General features: G+C 38.7%; 1 protein-coding gene across 2 annotated transcripts; it reads left to right on the top strand.

Annotated features, from left to right (window-relative positions):
- Window positions 1-1,368: 1,368 nt before the first annotated feature.
- LOC127448213 (DELTA-stichotoxin-Hcr4a-like) lies at window positions 1,369-12,099 on the top strand. 2 transcript variants are annotated; one of them, XM_051710584.1, is made up of 3 exons: window positions 1,369-1,517; window positions 3,346-3,550; window positions 11,021-12,099. In XM_051710584.1, exons 2-3 carry the CDS (start codon window positions 3,399-3,401, stop codon window positions 11,433-11,435), a joined length of 567 nt encoding a protein of 188 aa, XP_051566544.1. In that variant the 5' UTR covers window positions 1,369-1,517; window positions 3,346-3,398; the 3' UTR covers window positions 11,436-12,099. The 2 variants fall into 2 exon arrangements, with proteins under 2 accessions (XP_051566544.1, XP_051566543.1); XM_051710583.1 differs by having other exon boundaries at window positions 1,381-1,540.
- Window positions 12,100-15,466: the final 3,367 nt, after the last annotated feature.

The raw sequence follows: 15,466 nt of genomic DNA, 5'->3' as shown, positions 1-15,466 counted from the left end.
TTCACTTAATTGCAACAGTAGCGCTCACGATCACCATCATGCTCACGCTCACGATCACGCTAAAAAAATGTTTTTTTTTACCTTCAGTTTTTATTGTAGCTACTTTTAATGTGCTGTATTTTCTTTTTAGATGTTATAATTCAAATTTTGCAATATGAATAAGTAAACTTTAGTTTGGTATCTGTTGGTGAAAAAGTACAATGATTAAAAACTTTGTTAAAGTTCCTGTTGTTTATGGCAAATGTATTTTAATGTCTTGTTGTATAGTTATGACTTGAGTTGCTTACACTGAATAAGTCACTTCTGGGTCACAACATTGGCATTTTGTGAAATAAATCATTTTCCAATTGAGTTTTCTGTTTACATTTATCTTGGTATATTTAATTTGCCATAGTAATTTTTGTATACTGCTAAATGATAAAACTCCTTACAGTAGCCTGATGTTTTTTTTCTTTGATAGAATAAAATCAGCACCTGTAACTATAGTGCAAAATTCATAGACCTATTCAGGAGATAATATAGTGAAAAGTGTTTAATTTAAATCAAGGGAATTAATGTTAAAACTTTACAATGCATTAGTAAGACCTCATATAGAATATTGTGTTCAGTTCTGGTCACTTTGTTCACTATTATAACAACTTTGATTGTTATACAGCTGGATACCTATGGGGGATGCAAGAAGAGTCCAAAAAAATAAAATAAAAGTAAAACGTTTTCTTTCATTTGATTTAAAACATATACGTGACATGATGTTCTGTAGATGGCGGGGGTTGATTCTATGGTATTATAACCCCTTCAATTTGCTAAATTTCTAAGACTTTTGCACAGCAGAGTGTGTGTGTGTGTGAGTATAAATATATATATATATATATATATATATATTTATACTCACACACACACACACACACACACACACACACACACACACATAGGTGCTCATTTTATTATACCAGGGCACTGTACAAATAAACTAATACAAAATTATGTATTTATTATTTATCTTTTGAGTTTTTGTCTTTCAGTCTGGATCTCTACATTAAGCTTTTATTCTCTTAAAGAATATCTCCAAATAAAATTTACAATTTGTTAAATGTGCGAAAGATTATCAGATCTGAAAAGGTCAATTTAAATAGAGTCACTGACCTGGAAACTGACGAGTTGTTGACCTGCTTCAGGATCTGTCAGATGAGAATAACTCTAGGCTCCGTCTTGTTCTGAGTCTTAAAACAGCTCGGAGTAGTTTTGCATGTTTTAGGGTGTTACCAATCCACTCCTCCTAGTTAGTGTAGAGTGGTTGTGGGCGTTTTCCAAAACTGAAATGCGTATCCTCAAGAGGATAGCTTCTGAGGTTATGCATTTCAGTTTTGGAAAACGCCCACAGCTACTCTACACTAACTAGGAGGAGTGGATTGGTGGATTGGTAACACCTTAAAACATGCAAAACTCCTCTGAGCTGTTTTAAGACTCAGCACAAGACAGTGCTGAGAGTTATTCTCATCTGACAGATCCTGAAGCAGGTAAACAACTCATCAGTTTCCAGGTCAGTGACTCTTTATTTAAACTGACCTTTTCAGATCTGATAATCTTTCTCACATCTAACAAATTGTACATTATATTTGAGGAGATATTCCTTCAGAGAATAAAAGCTTAATGTAGAGATCCAGACTGAAAGACAAAAACTCAAAAGATAAATAATAAATACATAATTTTGTTTTAGTTTATTTGTACAGTGCCCTGGTAGAATAAAATGAGCGTGTGTGTGTGTGTGTATAAACATTGCTATATAATATAACAATGCAAATGCCAGCACTTCAAAAGTGTTCAGAAAAACTTTTCAACTGTGGGGTGCCTCTCGTCCTGGGGAAATAAGACAGCAACTCCAGTTGTCAATGAAGTCTATAGCCGCAGAAAGTTCAATAAAAACAAATGTCTTTTATTTCATCACTTGTAATCATGGTAAACAGGCTTATACGTTTCGACCCTCTGGTCTTCTTCAGAGCACAACCATGAAAGGACAGGTTGTGTATTTTTTATTATCAACACAATCGTTATTATTTGTTTCAGGTGATCGTTAAACAGTTAATTTTCACATTCAAAAGTTATCAAGATAAACTATCTATCTATCTATCTATATATATATATAGAAACACACACAACTGCAGTGCAAAAGTCTTAGAAATTTTGCAATTTTTGGATGGGGTTATAGTACTAGTTTTTTTGGACACTTCTCGTGCACCCTGTTGAGAAGCACTGGGTAAATGTGATGGATTCGCTACTACAGCACTTCATATTAGATGCTCATGTATAGTTTAATTTGAGTTGTTGTGATCACAAGTTTTTGAAGATTCGGCTCAGTGTGAATTAAAGATTGCTAAAGGACAAGCTTGGTTTCTTCTCACCCAAACTAAGCTGTATAACAGCGGTGGCGTAGTGGGCTAAAGCACATAACTGGTAATCACAGGGTTGCTGGTTTGATCCCCACAGCCACCACCATTGTGTCTTTGAGCAAGGCACTTAACTCCAGGTTGCTCCAGGGGGATTGTCCCTGTAATAAGGGCACTATAAATCACTTTGGATAAAAGTGTCTGCCAAATGCATAAATGTAACAGTCAAAGTTGTTATAAAAGTGAAAATCCTTTTTGTAGCAAAGTGACCAGAACCTAACACAATATTCTAGATGAGGTATTACTAATGCATTGAAAATTTTTAACATTAATTCCCTTGATTTAAATTCAACACTATATATCTGAGCATCTTGTAACTCCTCCTATCCCCCTGATGGTGATGGAGGAAGAGGAAGGCATCTCCTGCTGCTCTGCTCCTGCTGGTGGAGGTGGTGGTGGCAGAGGCATCTCCTGCTGCTCTGCTCCTGCAGGTGGAGGTGGCGGAGGCAGAAGCAGCTCCTGCTGGTGGAGGTGATGGCAGCAGTGGCATGTCCTGCTGCTCTGCTCCTGCTGGTGGAGGCAGAGGCAGCTCCTGCTGCTCTGCTCCTGCCGGTGGAGGTGGTGGAGGCAGAGGCAGAGGCAGCTCCTGCTGCTCTGCTCCTGCCGGTGGAGGTGGTGGCAGTAGAGGCATCTCCTGCTGCTCTGCTTCTGCAGGTGGAGGTTGTGGAGGCAGAGGCAGCTCCTGCCGGTGGAGGTGACTGGCAGCAGTGGCATGTCCTGCTGCTCTGCTCCTGCCGGTGGAGGTGGTGGAGGCAGAGGCAGCTCCTGCTGCTCTACACTATTTCCTGCTGGAACCTCCTTAAACTATATATTCTGGCAACCCTTTTAAGATATAATGTTTCTGTTAAAGGGGCTGGGGAGGAAAAATACTAATATATAATAATTCTTATTATATTTACAGTTTTTGCTTTAGTATCAGTGGAATACGCCACCTGACAAATAATCCCATTGAAAATGGAGGCAGCAGCATTAGCATCTGTGGTCATCGCTGGAGCCTCATTGGCAGGCAGTACCATTGAGAAAATTTCCAACGCTATAAACACAGAACGAAATGTCACTATTCACATAACAAACTTCTGCAAAGACTACAACTTAACAAACCCACGGTGAGTAATCTGATTTCAGTGATTTTAAACTAGTTTACTCTTAGTGCAGGGAATGCATTTAAAAAGCCATTGAAAGAGGCTGCAGATATCTGTTTGTTAGTTCACAATGGATGTAGAGTATCAACATAGGTATCACCATTATAAAATAAACTGGGAACATACATCTGGGAATAGGTTAAAGGGTAACTAAGGACCCTTTTTATTGTTACATGTTCCCAAGTGTTGCTACAACTGTTTAAGTAATGTGTGTGTATTGTTTTAATTATTTTGTTTTACATCTTGACCACTTTTTTAAAAACTTTTAAATTGCATTCCACTACCTCTAAGATGGCTTCACATGTACCTGTGAAACTAGATTAACCATCATCCTCCTGCTCACATATGTGATTGAGATGGATTTACCAGCGAACAGGAGGGTGATGGGAAATGTAGTTCTGAGAAATACACAAGGGGCCATGTTGGAGTTATCCTGGAAACAGAGCCAGAGCGCACTGCAATTTGAAAGTGTAAAAAGTGGTCCAGATGTAAAAAAATAAATAAAGAAACACCTTAAAACCAATACACACACCTTACTTAAACAATTGTAGCAACACATGGGAACACGTAACAATAAAAAGTTCCTTAAGTAACTTTTTAAATTCAGTAATGTAATGGAAACAGTTTTGTCCTTTGGAATCTAATCCAATTCTTAATGCTGTTTTGGGTGATAGTTAAATTCTTACTTAAGTAACTCAGTGCTCATTTGGAATTAAAACCCCAAAACTGAGAGCATCTCCAGGAAAAGGATTAAGAACAGTAAAGCAATATACACTTACTAGTCACAGCTGGTGGCTTTTTACTCGGACGAAATAATGACCTATTTAAAACATATCATTTTGACCTCATTTATGTTTAACACATCTTTATGCCACAACATATTAGGGGTCAGGTGGCATATTACAGAAACATCCAATCCTATTTTATCTTAGAAAAAGGACATCCTAAGTGTCAGTTTAGGGGTATTAGTATTACAGAACAAGGATTCCTAACTCATTTTCCTATTGTAAGTTAGGATAGGAAATAAAGTATTAAAGAACATTGCTAACTCATTTTTTTCCTATGTTTTATACCTAACATTTAGGACAAGATGGCACTTGTCCTATCTTAGATTTGAAATGGTAATTCATTTATTTTGAGTAAAATGAGACAAAGAATACATGTAACAACTATATGTCTGTAAATTACAGATCTAAGTGCTGTAATTACGGGACATATTTATTTTTACGTATAAGGTAGCCTAATTAAAAAATATTGCTTGACAAAACAAATGATCAGACACTTTGAAAAATAACAGGTTTTTCAAACACACTCTAACTAGCTTTAGGCTACAGTATGGCTGTTTATTGAGAAGTAAGCATTTGTTTATTTGTGTAGCTACAGGATATATTTATGTATTTGTTGTATTTTTATTATACACCATAAGCCTACCTTGGGTAAATGGTACAACTGTATCACGTATCCTTCCTTATTTCTCGGCCCTTTAGAAAGGTTAGCATTAGCATCTACTGTAAGATAAAGCTACTGTGTTTGTGACTCAGCAGCGTTTACCTTTTTTTCTGTATGACACAGTTAATCTATAACTCTTTAAGATGTTTATTATATTGGTGATATTGTGTTTCAAGCTTCATCCAATTTTCTATCAGTACACATGTTCTCAATAGGGAATGCATAGCTAAAACAACAAACTGACAAACTCCCTGTAAGTGTACTTTGTGAATCTCTCCCCCTCCCCCGGATTTATTACCTGCTGAAAACAAAGCGGTACAAAATGTGAACTCGTGGAAGAGTCCTGTAAACATAAGACTCTTTCCGCATTACAAGCCTACTCGGTTTTAGTTGTGGAAATAGTAATTTTTCTGCTTTTTGACGGTTTATAAATTATATCATCTTTAGTCTATATAGCAGAAGCCCTGATTAGATCAATTAGAATTGACAGCAACAGCTACGAATTTTTATTTCTAAAGACAAAAAAATAAAGTTTAAAAAGTATAAATTTTTATTGATATTTTTGTGGTAGTTCTGAATCCAACACAAGAGGAACCAATACAATATATTATTTTTCTCTTTGGTGATGATTTAAAACTAGATATCGTGTGAGCTGTGGCTGTTGTCCCTGGATTCAGACTTGATCAGTTGAAAACAAATACGATATATTGTGAGAGAGGATTTCCTAATTAAAGGTAAGATAGGATAGATACCATAACTATTATAGCTACCTGTGACTTAGGAAGAGCTTCTGCAATACCAAGTTAGGAAAAATCCCATCCTAGCAATGAAAGAAGTTAGTTACACTTGCATATATATATTAAAAAATGCATTGTATCCTTGTGGCAGTCTCAACTTAATTTTAAGAAAATATTGGATGCACACGGTATTTTAATGGAGAGCACATCAGTTAGTCCCCATGATTTCACCCCGTGACAATTGTAAATTAATGCCAGGTGCGGGGGATTAAAAAAAGAGCATCCAGACTGCTCATGGCTGCTGCTGTGTAAGGAAGCCTGACTGAAGCTCCTGTAATTAACCAAATTAATTTGATTAACCATTTGGACTCAAGATGGCACCGAGTATGGCTGCTGCGTTGTGAGCTCCGACACAACATGGTAGTGTTTTGTTTGTTTTGTTCACAATTCTTATGTTTTTTGTCTTGGATGTTGTCTGCCTTATTGTCTACGACAGACAAACACTTTTGGACATTGGTTCAGCAATTTCACACCGTAAACCGGACTTCAAATTCCTCAGTGCCGACCCGCTGTTTACAAACACGCAAGCGGAGCCCTTTGTCTGGGCTGCCCGGCCGCGGAAACGCAAAAGGAAAAGGGGAAACAGAGCCGGTGTTCTCATCAGAGTAAGACGTCGTGCAAATCGACCCCCGCTACCCACTATTCTACTGGCAAATGTTCAGTCTCTGGATAACAAGCTCTGCGAGCTGAAAGCGCAGATCTCTTTCCAACGAGAGACGAGGGACTGCTGCATTATCTGCCTTACAGAAACTTGGATGTCTGCGGAGATTCCAGACTCAGCCATTGAACCCGCGGGGTTCTCTGTGCACCGAGCGGACAGAGAGAAAGACCTCTCAGGTAAAAGCAGAGGTGGTGGAGTATGTTTTATGATCAACAAATCCTGGTGTGATCAGAGGAACGTACATTCTATCAAGTCTTTCTGCTCTCCTGATCTGGAATTTCTCATGCATTCTGGCTACCGAGGGAATTCACAGCAGTCATTATCACAGCTGTGTACATCCCCCCACAAGCCGACACAGACCGGGCAATCAAGGAACTGTATGGGAGTATAAGTGAGCAGGAAACCGCGCACCCTGAGGCCGCGTTCATTGTGACCGGGGACTTTAATAAAGCTAGTTTCAAATCAGTTGCACCAAAATACCACCAGCACATTAGTTTCAACACACGAGGGGACCGGGTTTTGGACCATTGCTACTCTCCCTTCCGGGATGGCTACAAATCCCTCCCCCGCCCACTATTTGGCAAATCGGACCACTCTTCCATTCTGCTTCTGCCCGCTTACAGGCAGAAACTGAAACAGGAAGCACCCACCCTCAGAATGATCCAGTGCTGGTCAGACCAATCAGACTCTACGCTACAAGACTGTTTTTGATCACACGGACTGGGAGATGTTCCGGTCCGCCTCTGATGACAACATCGAGCTTTACGCTGATAGCGTAATGTGTTTCATCAAAAAGTGTGTGGAGGACGTGGTTCTGACCAGAACAATACGGATCTATCCGAATCAGAAACCATGGATAAATAACGATGTTCGCGTGGCACTTAATGTGCGGACCTCCGCTTTTAATTCCGGGAACGCGGAGGAGCATAAACAAGCCAGTTATGTTATTATCAGAACCGCAAAACGCCAGTACAGGAGCAAGATTGAAGGACAGTTTAACACCACCAACTCTAGAAACATGTGGCAGGGAATTAACATCATCACGGACTTTAAAGGGAATAAAAATTCCGCCATGAACACCGCTGCCTCTCTCCCGGATGAGCTAAATACTTTTTATGCTTGTTTTGAGGGAAATAACACCGCCCTCACGGAGAGAGCTCTCGCGGCTGAAGCTACAGAGGTTAGTTCACTCTCCGTCTCTGTAGCGGATGTAACCCGATCCTTCCGACGGGGAATATCCGCAAATACCGTGGGCCCAGACGGCATTCCGGGCCGCGTCATCAGAGCGTGCACGAACCAGCTGGCTGGTGTTTTTACAGACATTTTCAACCTTTCCCTCTCTTTGTCTGTAGTCCCCACATGCTTTAAAACATCCACCATTGTACCTGTTCCAAAGCAATCAAAAATAACTTGCTTAAATGACTGGCGTCCTGTTGCTCTGACCCCCATCATCAGCAAATGCTTTGAGAGACTAATTAGAGAGATCTGCTCTGTGCTGCCTCTCTCTCTTGACCCATTGCAGTTTGCTTACCGCAACATCCACTCCACTGATGATGCCATTGCATCTACAATACACACTGCTCTCTCCCACTTGGAAAAAAGTACACTTATGTGAGAACGCTGTTTGTAGACTACAGCTCAGCATTCAACACCATAGTGCCCTCCAAGCTAGATGAGAAACTCCGGGCTCTGGGCTTAAACAGCTCGCTGTGCAGCTGGATCCTGGACTTCCTGTCAAGCAGATGCCAGGTGGTTAGAATAGGCAGCAACATCTCCTCATCACAAACCCTCAACACTGGAGCCCCACAGGGCTGTGTTCTCAGCCCACTACTGTATTCCTTGTACACACATGACTATGTGACAACACATAGCTCCAATGCCATCATTAAGTTTGCTGATGACATGACGGTGGTAGGTCTGATCACTGACAATGATGAAACAGCCTACAGAGAGGAGGTGCACACTCTGACACACTGGTGTCAGGAGCACAACCTATCCCTCAACGTCAGTAAGACAAAGGAGCTTGTGGTGGACTTCAGAAGAAAAGACAGAGAACACAGTCCCATCACCATCAATGGAGCACCAGTGGAGAGAGTCAGCAGCTTCAAGTTCCTGGGTGTCCACATCACTGAGGAACTCACATTATCCATCCACACTGAAGTCGTTGTGAAGAAGGCTCATCAGCGCCTCTTCTTCCTGAGACGGCTGAGGAAGATTGGAATGAACCACCACATCCTCACACGGTTCTACACCTGCACTATAGAGAGCATCCTGACTGGCTGCATCTCCGCCTGGTACGGCAATAGCACCACCCACAACCGCAAAGCACTGCAAAGGGTGGTGCGAACTGCCAGACACATCATCGGAGGTGAGCTTCCCTCCCTCCAGGAAATATATACAAGGCGGTGTGTGAAAAACTCTCGGAGGATCATCAGAGACTCCAGCCACCCGAGCCATGGGCTGTTCTCACTGCTACCATCAGGTAGGTGGTATCGCAGCATCAGGACCCATACCAGCCGACTCATGACAGTTTCTTCCCCCAAGCAATCAGGCTTCTGAACTCTTGATCTCCCACGATCAAAATACATCAGCACTGCACTTTATTACCCTTACTCTTATATCTCACAGACTGTCATAAATTATATAATAATAATAATAATAATAATAATAATAATATATTCTCTCTTAACAACTGACTATCAACCGACAGCCTGAATGTCAATACAGTACAATACTGTACATTCTATATATACTACTATATATACTTTTTTATATATTTTTTTAATTGAATAATGTGTATCTATATAGTGCGTATTGTATACTGTACAGTGTATGTTATTTGTATATTGTTGAGTGTAATTATATGTATATCAGATGTTTAAATTTTGCTGTGTTAATTTGATGTTATTGTAAATTGGTACTGTCTCATCACTCTCACGACTGCTATGTTGATTGGAACTGCACCCAAGAATTTCACACACAATTGCACTTGTGTATATGGCTGTGTGACAATAAAGTGATTTGATTTGATTTGATAACCTGGTTAGTTGTTGTTTGTTGAGTTACAAGGCAGGGTTGCACCTAACTGGACACACATACAAAAAAATAAAATAAAGTGTGTGTTCACCCAGTGTTCTTGCCCTTATCCTGATTGCGTTCATTCCCCCCTGTTACAACAGACAAAAGGTGTTTGAATTCCATAGTCCCTTCTGCTCGATGAAGGACCAGTTCTGGATAATTCTGCGCAGTTGAGTTGACTTGTGGCCAAGGTAGCCTCTCAGGGTAATAACTGAGTGTGTAGTGCTGCATCGGTGCTTTGCACAGTACACAGCTGCTGTTGCACCGTGTTCCTCTGCACATCCCTCCACTGACTCTTAGTTCAGAGATTGTTGATGTGCCCTTGCAGGCTGCTTTCTGACTTCCTGCCATGACAGCTTGGGTATACTATCCAAAAAGTCAAAGGGGAGGGAGCTGAAATAGAATGTTTGATTATGAATGTAATCTTGGTTCTATGAGTGGGAGCAGCTCCCTCCCCTTGAGAGCTTTCACGGTCACGCAGGAAACCGTTCAGGCTTTTGTGCAAAAAAGAGGAAGTTCACCATACGGTGGTGACACTTTACTTATTGTAGGGTGAATGTGTCACTATAAGAGGTGGACCTACTGGCAGCTTTGACATTGTAGTCTGACCTATGCAAGCACATATCCCAAAAGTGAAAGGGGAGGGAGATGAATCATCTCAATGAATTTGGCTGGGCGGTCAATTTTTAATTGTAGTTTCTGCAGTCCCTTCAGAAGGTGGAGATGGTTAAGATAAGTGTTAAATTAAGTAGAAGACAACTCAGCTGGAATGAAAAGCAGCACACACAGGGGTCCTCCAGGACCAGGGTATAAAGGCAAATAGTGTTTTGAAAAATAAATGTTGAAAGTAGGCCTAACCCCAAGTATACTATAGTCATACCATAGTATACTACAGTTGGACTACGGTGTACCAGTTAGACTATAGTATACTTAGTGGGACCTTAGAATTTTTCAGTTGTACTACGGTATACTACTACTGTAGTGTACTACACTGACTTTTCAGTAAGTATACTACAGTAACACTACAGTATACTATAGAATATTATATTCTACTATACTTCACTACAAATATACTGTAGTATACTATATGACTTTATGAGGGAAGCGTTAGGGTCACTAGCTTTCTCATGTTCAAAGTTGTGATTAATTGACTAAATACCATGGGGTCTCTAGACCATCCATAAAATCATGATACTTCAGCAGTAGCCGTCTCATCTTCCCAGTAGTAAAAGTTGCTCCATGCAGTATTTATTCAGTACTGAGCTGAATGATCAGTAGGTGGGCACAGAGAATGCAGTCTTTTTTAAATACTTTTTGTATATATATCTTTACAGAGATTAACCAAAGGTGTACAAATTAATATATAAATAATTTACTGTATAGTAAAAAAAAACGTGACAGAAAATGTAGCATGTACTACATGTTTAATGATGTTTTTCATTACATCAGGGTCTTCACATCTAGTGGATATAGTCATGATCCTCCTCAGCCTACAATCAAAACGCAGACAATGGAAGCCTGTTCATTCACCAAAAACCCTAATAAACAATGGGGTTGCGTAGGAGTTCTGACATATGACGTCTGTAAAATAGAAAAAGGCAAAGCTGACTGCTGCCTGGCCATAATGTTTTCTGTACCTTATGATTACGACAAATATGAAAATTGGTTCGCTGTTGGGATCTTTGATAGCGACCGTTCATGTGATGAATCTCTGTTCAATCTGATGTATTATGAATCTGGGAGCTTCAGCAGAGACAATTCATCAGGGAATGAGATAAAGCAGGTTTGGAATGCAATTGAAATCAAGGGAACAATGTCTCCTAGAGCCAAGTCAATCATGAAAGTAGAAGTGTGGGATTATTAAACCTACTGTCAAAACGACTAGTATGAGGGTCATGCGGAAAAAAACAAAAAAGATAATATTTCTACATCATCCTGTTAATACACTGTGATGGCTTCTTGTGTGATTGATAAAACTACCTTGAGGATAAAAAAAAGTAATGATCCAGCATCTATAGAGTGATACTTACTGAAATGTTTCCATGCTTTATTATTTGATGGGCACTGTTTACTAAATCATTGACAGTGTAACAATAGTTTCTTATATTCAGGAAGATACTACTGTACCATATGTAAACACAAGCTGTCCTTAGTAAAATGTTATTGAGGGAAGGTAATGAATCAGGAGCTTATTGATCTGTTTATGCTTAGATCCAAACACAGTAAATGAAGAAATACTAGTATAAATTGCTATAAAATATTATTTTGTTGTTCAAAGTTGACATACCCTAGTGTATGGAAATTCCCATACACTGGGGTGTGTAAACTATTGATAACTATACACACAGTTCACATTGTACATAAACACCTTGTACAGCATATGTATGTGTTACAATGTGTATTACAGACATTATGATACACACATGCTGTGTTTTAGACTGTGTTTTGTGATTATGTTTGTGTATACTTGACTGTCATACACTCCTGTGCATCTCTCTCTGTGTAATAAACACATAGCTTCAGCATTAGAGTGTGTGTGTGTGTGTGTGTGTGTGTGTGTGTCAGTGTGCCTTATTGGAACAACAACTAATAATAATAAAAATAATAATAATAATAATTATTATTATTATTATTATTATTAATCATCAGAATAATGACTCATTTGACTGTGTGAACATGTCAAATCTGTTGGCCATGGGGTTGTACATGTGCTCAGATTCATTCTGAGCCATTTTGGACCACTTTCAGAATCACTTTTTTAACTTTTACTTGGTATAAATATACATATGCAGAAGTCACTTACAACTGGCAATTTTATTGGAGAGACCAACCTGACAAATCACACATGAGGCAAGTTAAACCTTTACACTCCAAGTCGGACTCCAGTCTCATTTTTAGGACCTAGAAACAATAGTTGTACATATTGCTCTACACATGAATAACATTTCATTGTAATTATTAAGTCAAAGGGAATATAATGAATACATATAAATTAAAGCATGCAATATTTTACCTTACTGATCCAACTGTGTTTCTTCATTGTATAATAAATTTAAGTTTGAAACTCTTTGCATAAAGGCACAGAGCCAATGTGCTAAACCAAAATTCTCAGTGCAGAAAAAATAAAACAAAAGATGGATAGGCCCATTTAATTTCCAACCAAGGATAAGATCAAACTCCAAGGCAAATGTTTGTTAATTTTATAAATCCAGCGTTTGAAATAAAAGGCAGTGTAGTCACCTGAACTTAAATCATACTGTTTTTAAAAGTGAAAATAGCCATCAAAGGTATGTAGCCTAATAAACTGTAAAGTTACGTATGTACCCATGGTTCTATGAGTGGGAGCAGCTCCCTCCATTTCACTTTTGGGATATGCGCTCACATAGGTCAAGCTTCTGAGACTGCCATAGGCCCCTTCAAAGCTGCCATAGGCCCCGCCTCTGTGGTGATGTGCTTCCCCCTCTAAAAGTACCACCACGCAGTGACCATCTTCCTCTTTTCGCACGAAAGCCTAGACAGAACCAGAAACAGGGTTTTCCCTAGCTTTTATATTTTTGTAGTCAGTAGTGACTAACCCTTTCAGTAAACTTAAGTCACTGGAGAAATTCGCTAATCAGTACTGGTACAACACTCCATAGCTTTTATTCCACCTGCACTATAGATAGATAGATAGGCAGACATATTGTACAGATACACTTGTGTTATACGTTACTCATGCATCATAATATAATCCATTTTGCTTCCTTGTTTATTTTGCAATTGGTTTACTCTTTTGCAATATAACATGGCAATAAAACACATAACATTGCACTAAAACAGAAAGATTCCAGTATAATTTATATAGCCTGCTAAGTGCTCTACATATAAAAGATAAATCCTATTAATTTCAGGTTTTCCTTTCTAAATAACAGGTATAGTGCAATATCTTAGTTTGTACAATACAGGAACTAAAATCTTATTTAAAAAATAAAAGCAGGGTTAGAAACTAATGAGTGTCCGTTCACCTGAGGCAAATTCAAACTGACGAGGACTAGTTGATGTCTGTGTCTCAGTCCTGTGGGCGAGTGCTTGATAAATGTGTACAGATATACTGTTACGTTCACAGGCTTGTGTTTAAAAAATAACCCTAATGCAGGAAAAGTACATTTTCTAACGGGTTGTAGTGTACAAAACAGACACTCGGGACTGAACCCACCCTTCATCTCCCCTTGTCATGCTGAATTTTGCATGATGCAAATGCATCAGCGTTTCATTGACTTGTGATTACTTAAGCTATTCATTTTATTCATCACCGTGGTTTAACTGTGAACAAAATATACTTTTTAACATTAAAACAGTATAAAAATGGTCATTTCCTCATGTCTCATTTTCTCTTGTATTTCTATTTTAAAAAATCCCAATTGCTTGAACACAACAAACTTATTTGGTAGGTCGATCTTTAATCAGTGTAAAATATTAAAGTATTTAAAATTATAAAGATTTAAGGGATTATTGCTAAACTATGTTTTACTAGCTTATTTGTGTTACAAGATTTGTGTTACAAGATTTAGTGTAAAATATCAGAATAACAATTAAATATGGTTTCAAAGAAATGTTGTAGTGTGCAAGGTATTTGTTACTTTTGGACTAGTTTAAAGTTGTAATCATATAATACCTTATTTTAATTCAAAATCATGTGGAACCCACCTGAAATAATCAGATGGCACAATGCTTCTAATTAATTGACCCATATGAAACAAAAATATATATTTTAAAACATAATAAGATAGTTATATTTTCCCAACATCATACTTGAATTAAATAGAATATGATAAAAAATATATTATCACAATGTTTTATACATTTTTAATACACCAAAATTGCCCCATTTTCTAGATATGAAATATATATCAGAATCAGCTTTCTTGCCAAATATGCTTACAGAAGAGGTTGGATGTGTTTGGATAAATAGAAAAAAGACTGAACTGTGTATTACACATAGTTATTGCTCAATGTGGCAATATAACTGTTCATGAGATGGATAGCCTCAGGGAAGAAACTGTCCCTGTGCCTGACGTTCTGGTGCTCAGAGCTCTGAAGCGTCGGCCAGAAGGCAACAGGTGAGTGGGGTCCAGAGTGATTTTTCCAGCCATTTTCCTTACTCTGGAAGTGTATATTTCTTGAAGGGGGCAACCAATAATCCTATCATAGTCTGAACTGTCCTTTGTAGCCTTCTGATGTCTAATTTCGTAGCTGAACCAAACCAGACAGTTATTGAAGTGCAGAGAACAGACTCAATGACTGCTGAGTAGAACTGTATCAGCAGTGCCTGTGGCAGGTTGAACTTCCTCAGCTGGCGAAGGAAGTACAACCTTTGCTGGGCCTTTTTCACAATGGAGTCAATGTGTGTCTCCCACTTCAGGTCCTGTAAGATGGTATTGCCCAGGAACCTGAATGACTCCACTGCTGCCACAGTGCTGTTTAGAATGGTGAGGGGGGTCAGTGTTGGGGTGTTCCTCCTAAAGTTCACAATCATCTCAACTGTTTTAAGCGTGTTCAGCTCAAGGTTGTTTTGACTGCACCAGACAGCCAGCTGTTCAACCTCCCTTCTGTATGCAGACTCATCGTCATCTCAGTTTGAGATTTATGAGATATATGGTAAATGTATGTTTTATGTATTAAAAATATGTAAATGTGTATATATGATATATATACCGTTGACGCTATGAAAATACACTGAGAAATATCAAATTCATATGAGAAAAATGCATTGTATAGATGTGAAATATGACATTTAATATACAGTATGTACCTGTATATGCCACATAATAAACACTGAAAGGCACCTTTATGGATTAATAAAGGAAACAACACAGCTCTTTTATAAAACCAAAGATGTTATTTGGCAGAGATTGC

Source organism: Myxocyprinus asiaticus, chromosome 11 (assembly GCF_019703515.2).
Source record: "Myxocyprinus asiaticus isolate MX2 ecotype Aquarium Trade chromosome 11, UBuf_Myxa_2, whole genome shotgun sequence".
Classification (NCBI taxonomy): Eukaryota; Metazoa; Chordata; class Actinopteri; order Cypriniformes; family Catostomidae; genus Myxocyprinus; species Myxocyprinus asiaticus.
Note: the sequence above shows the minus strand (reverse complement) of the source record. Positions and strands in the feature narration are given on the sequence as shown.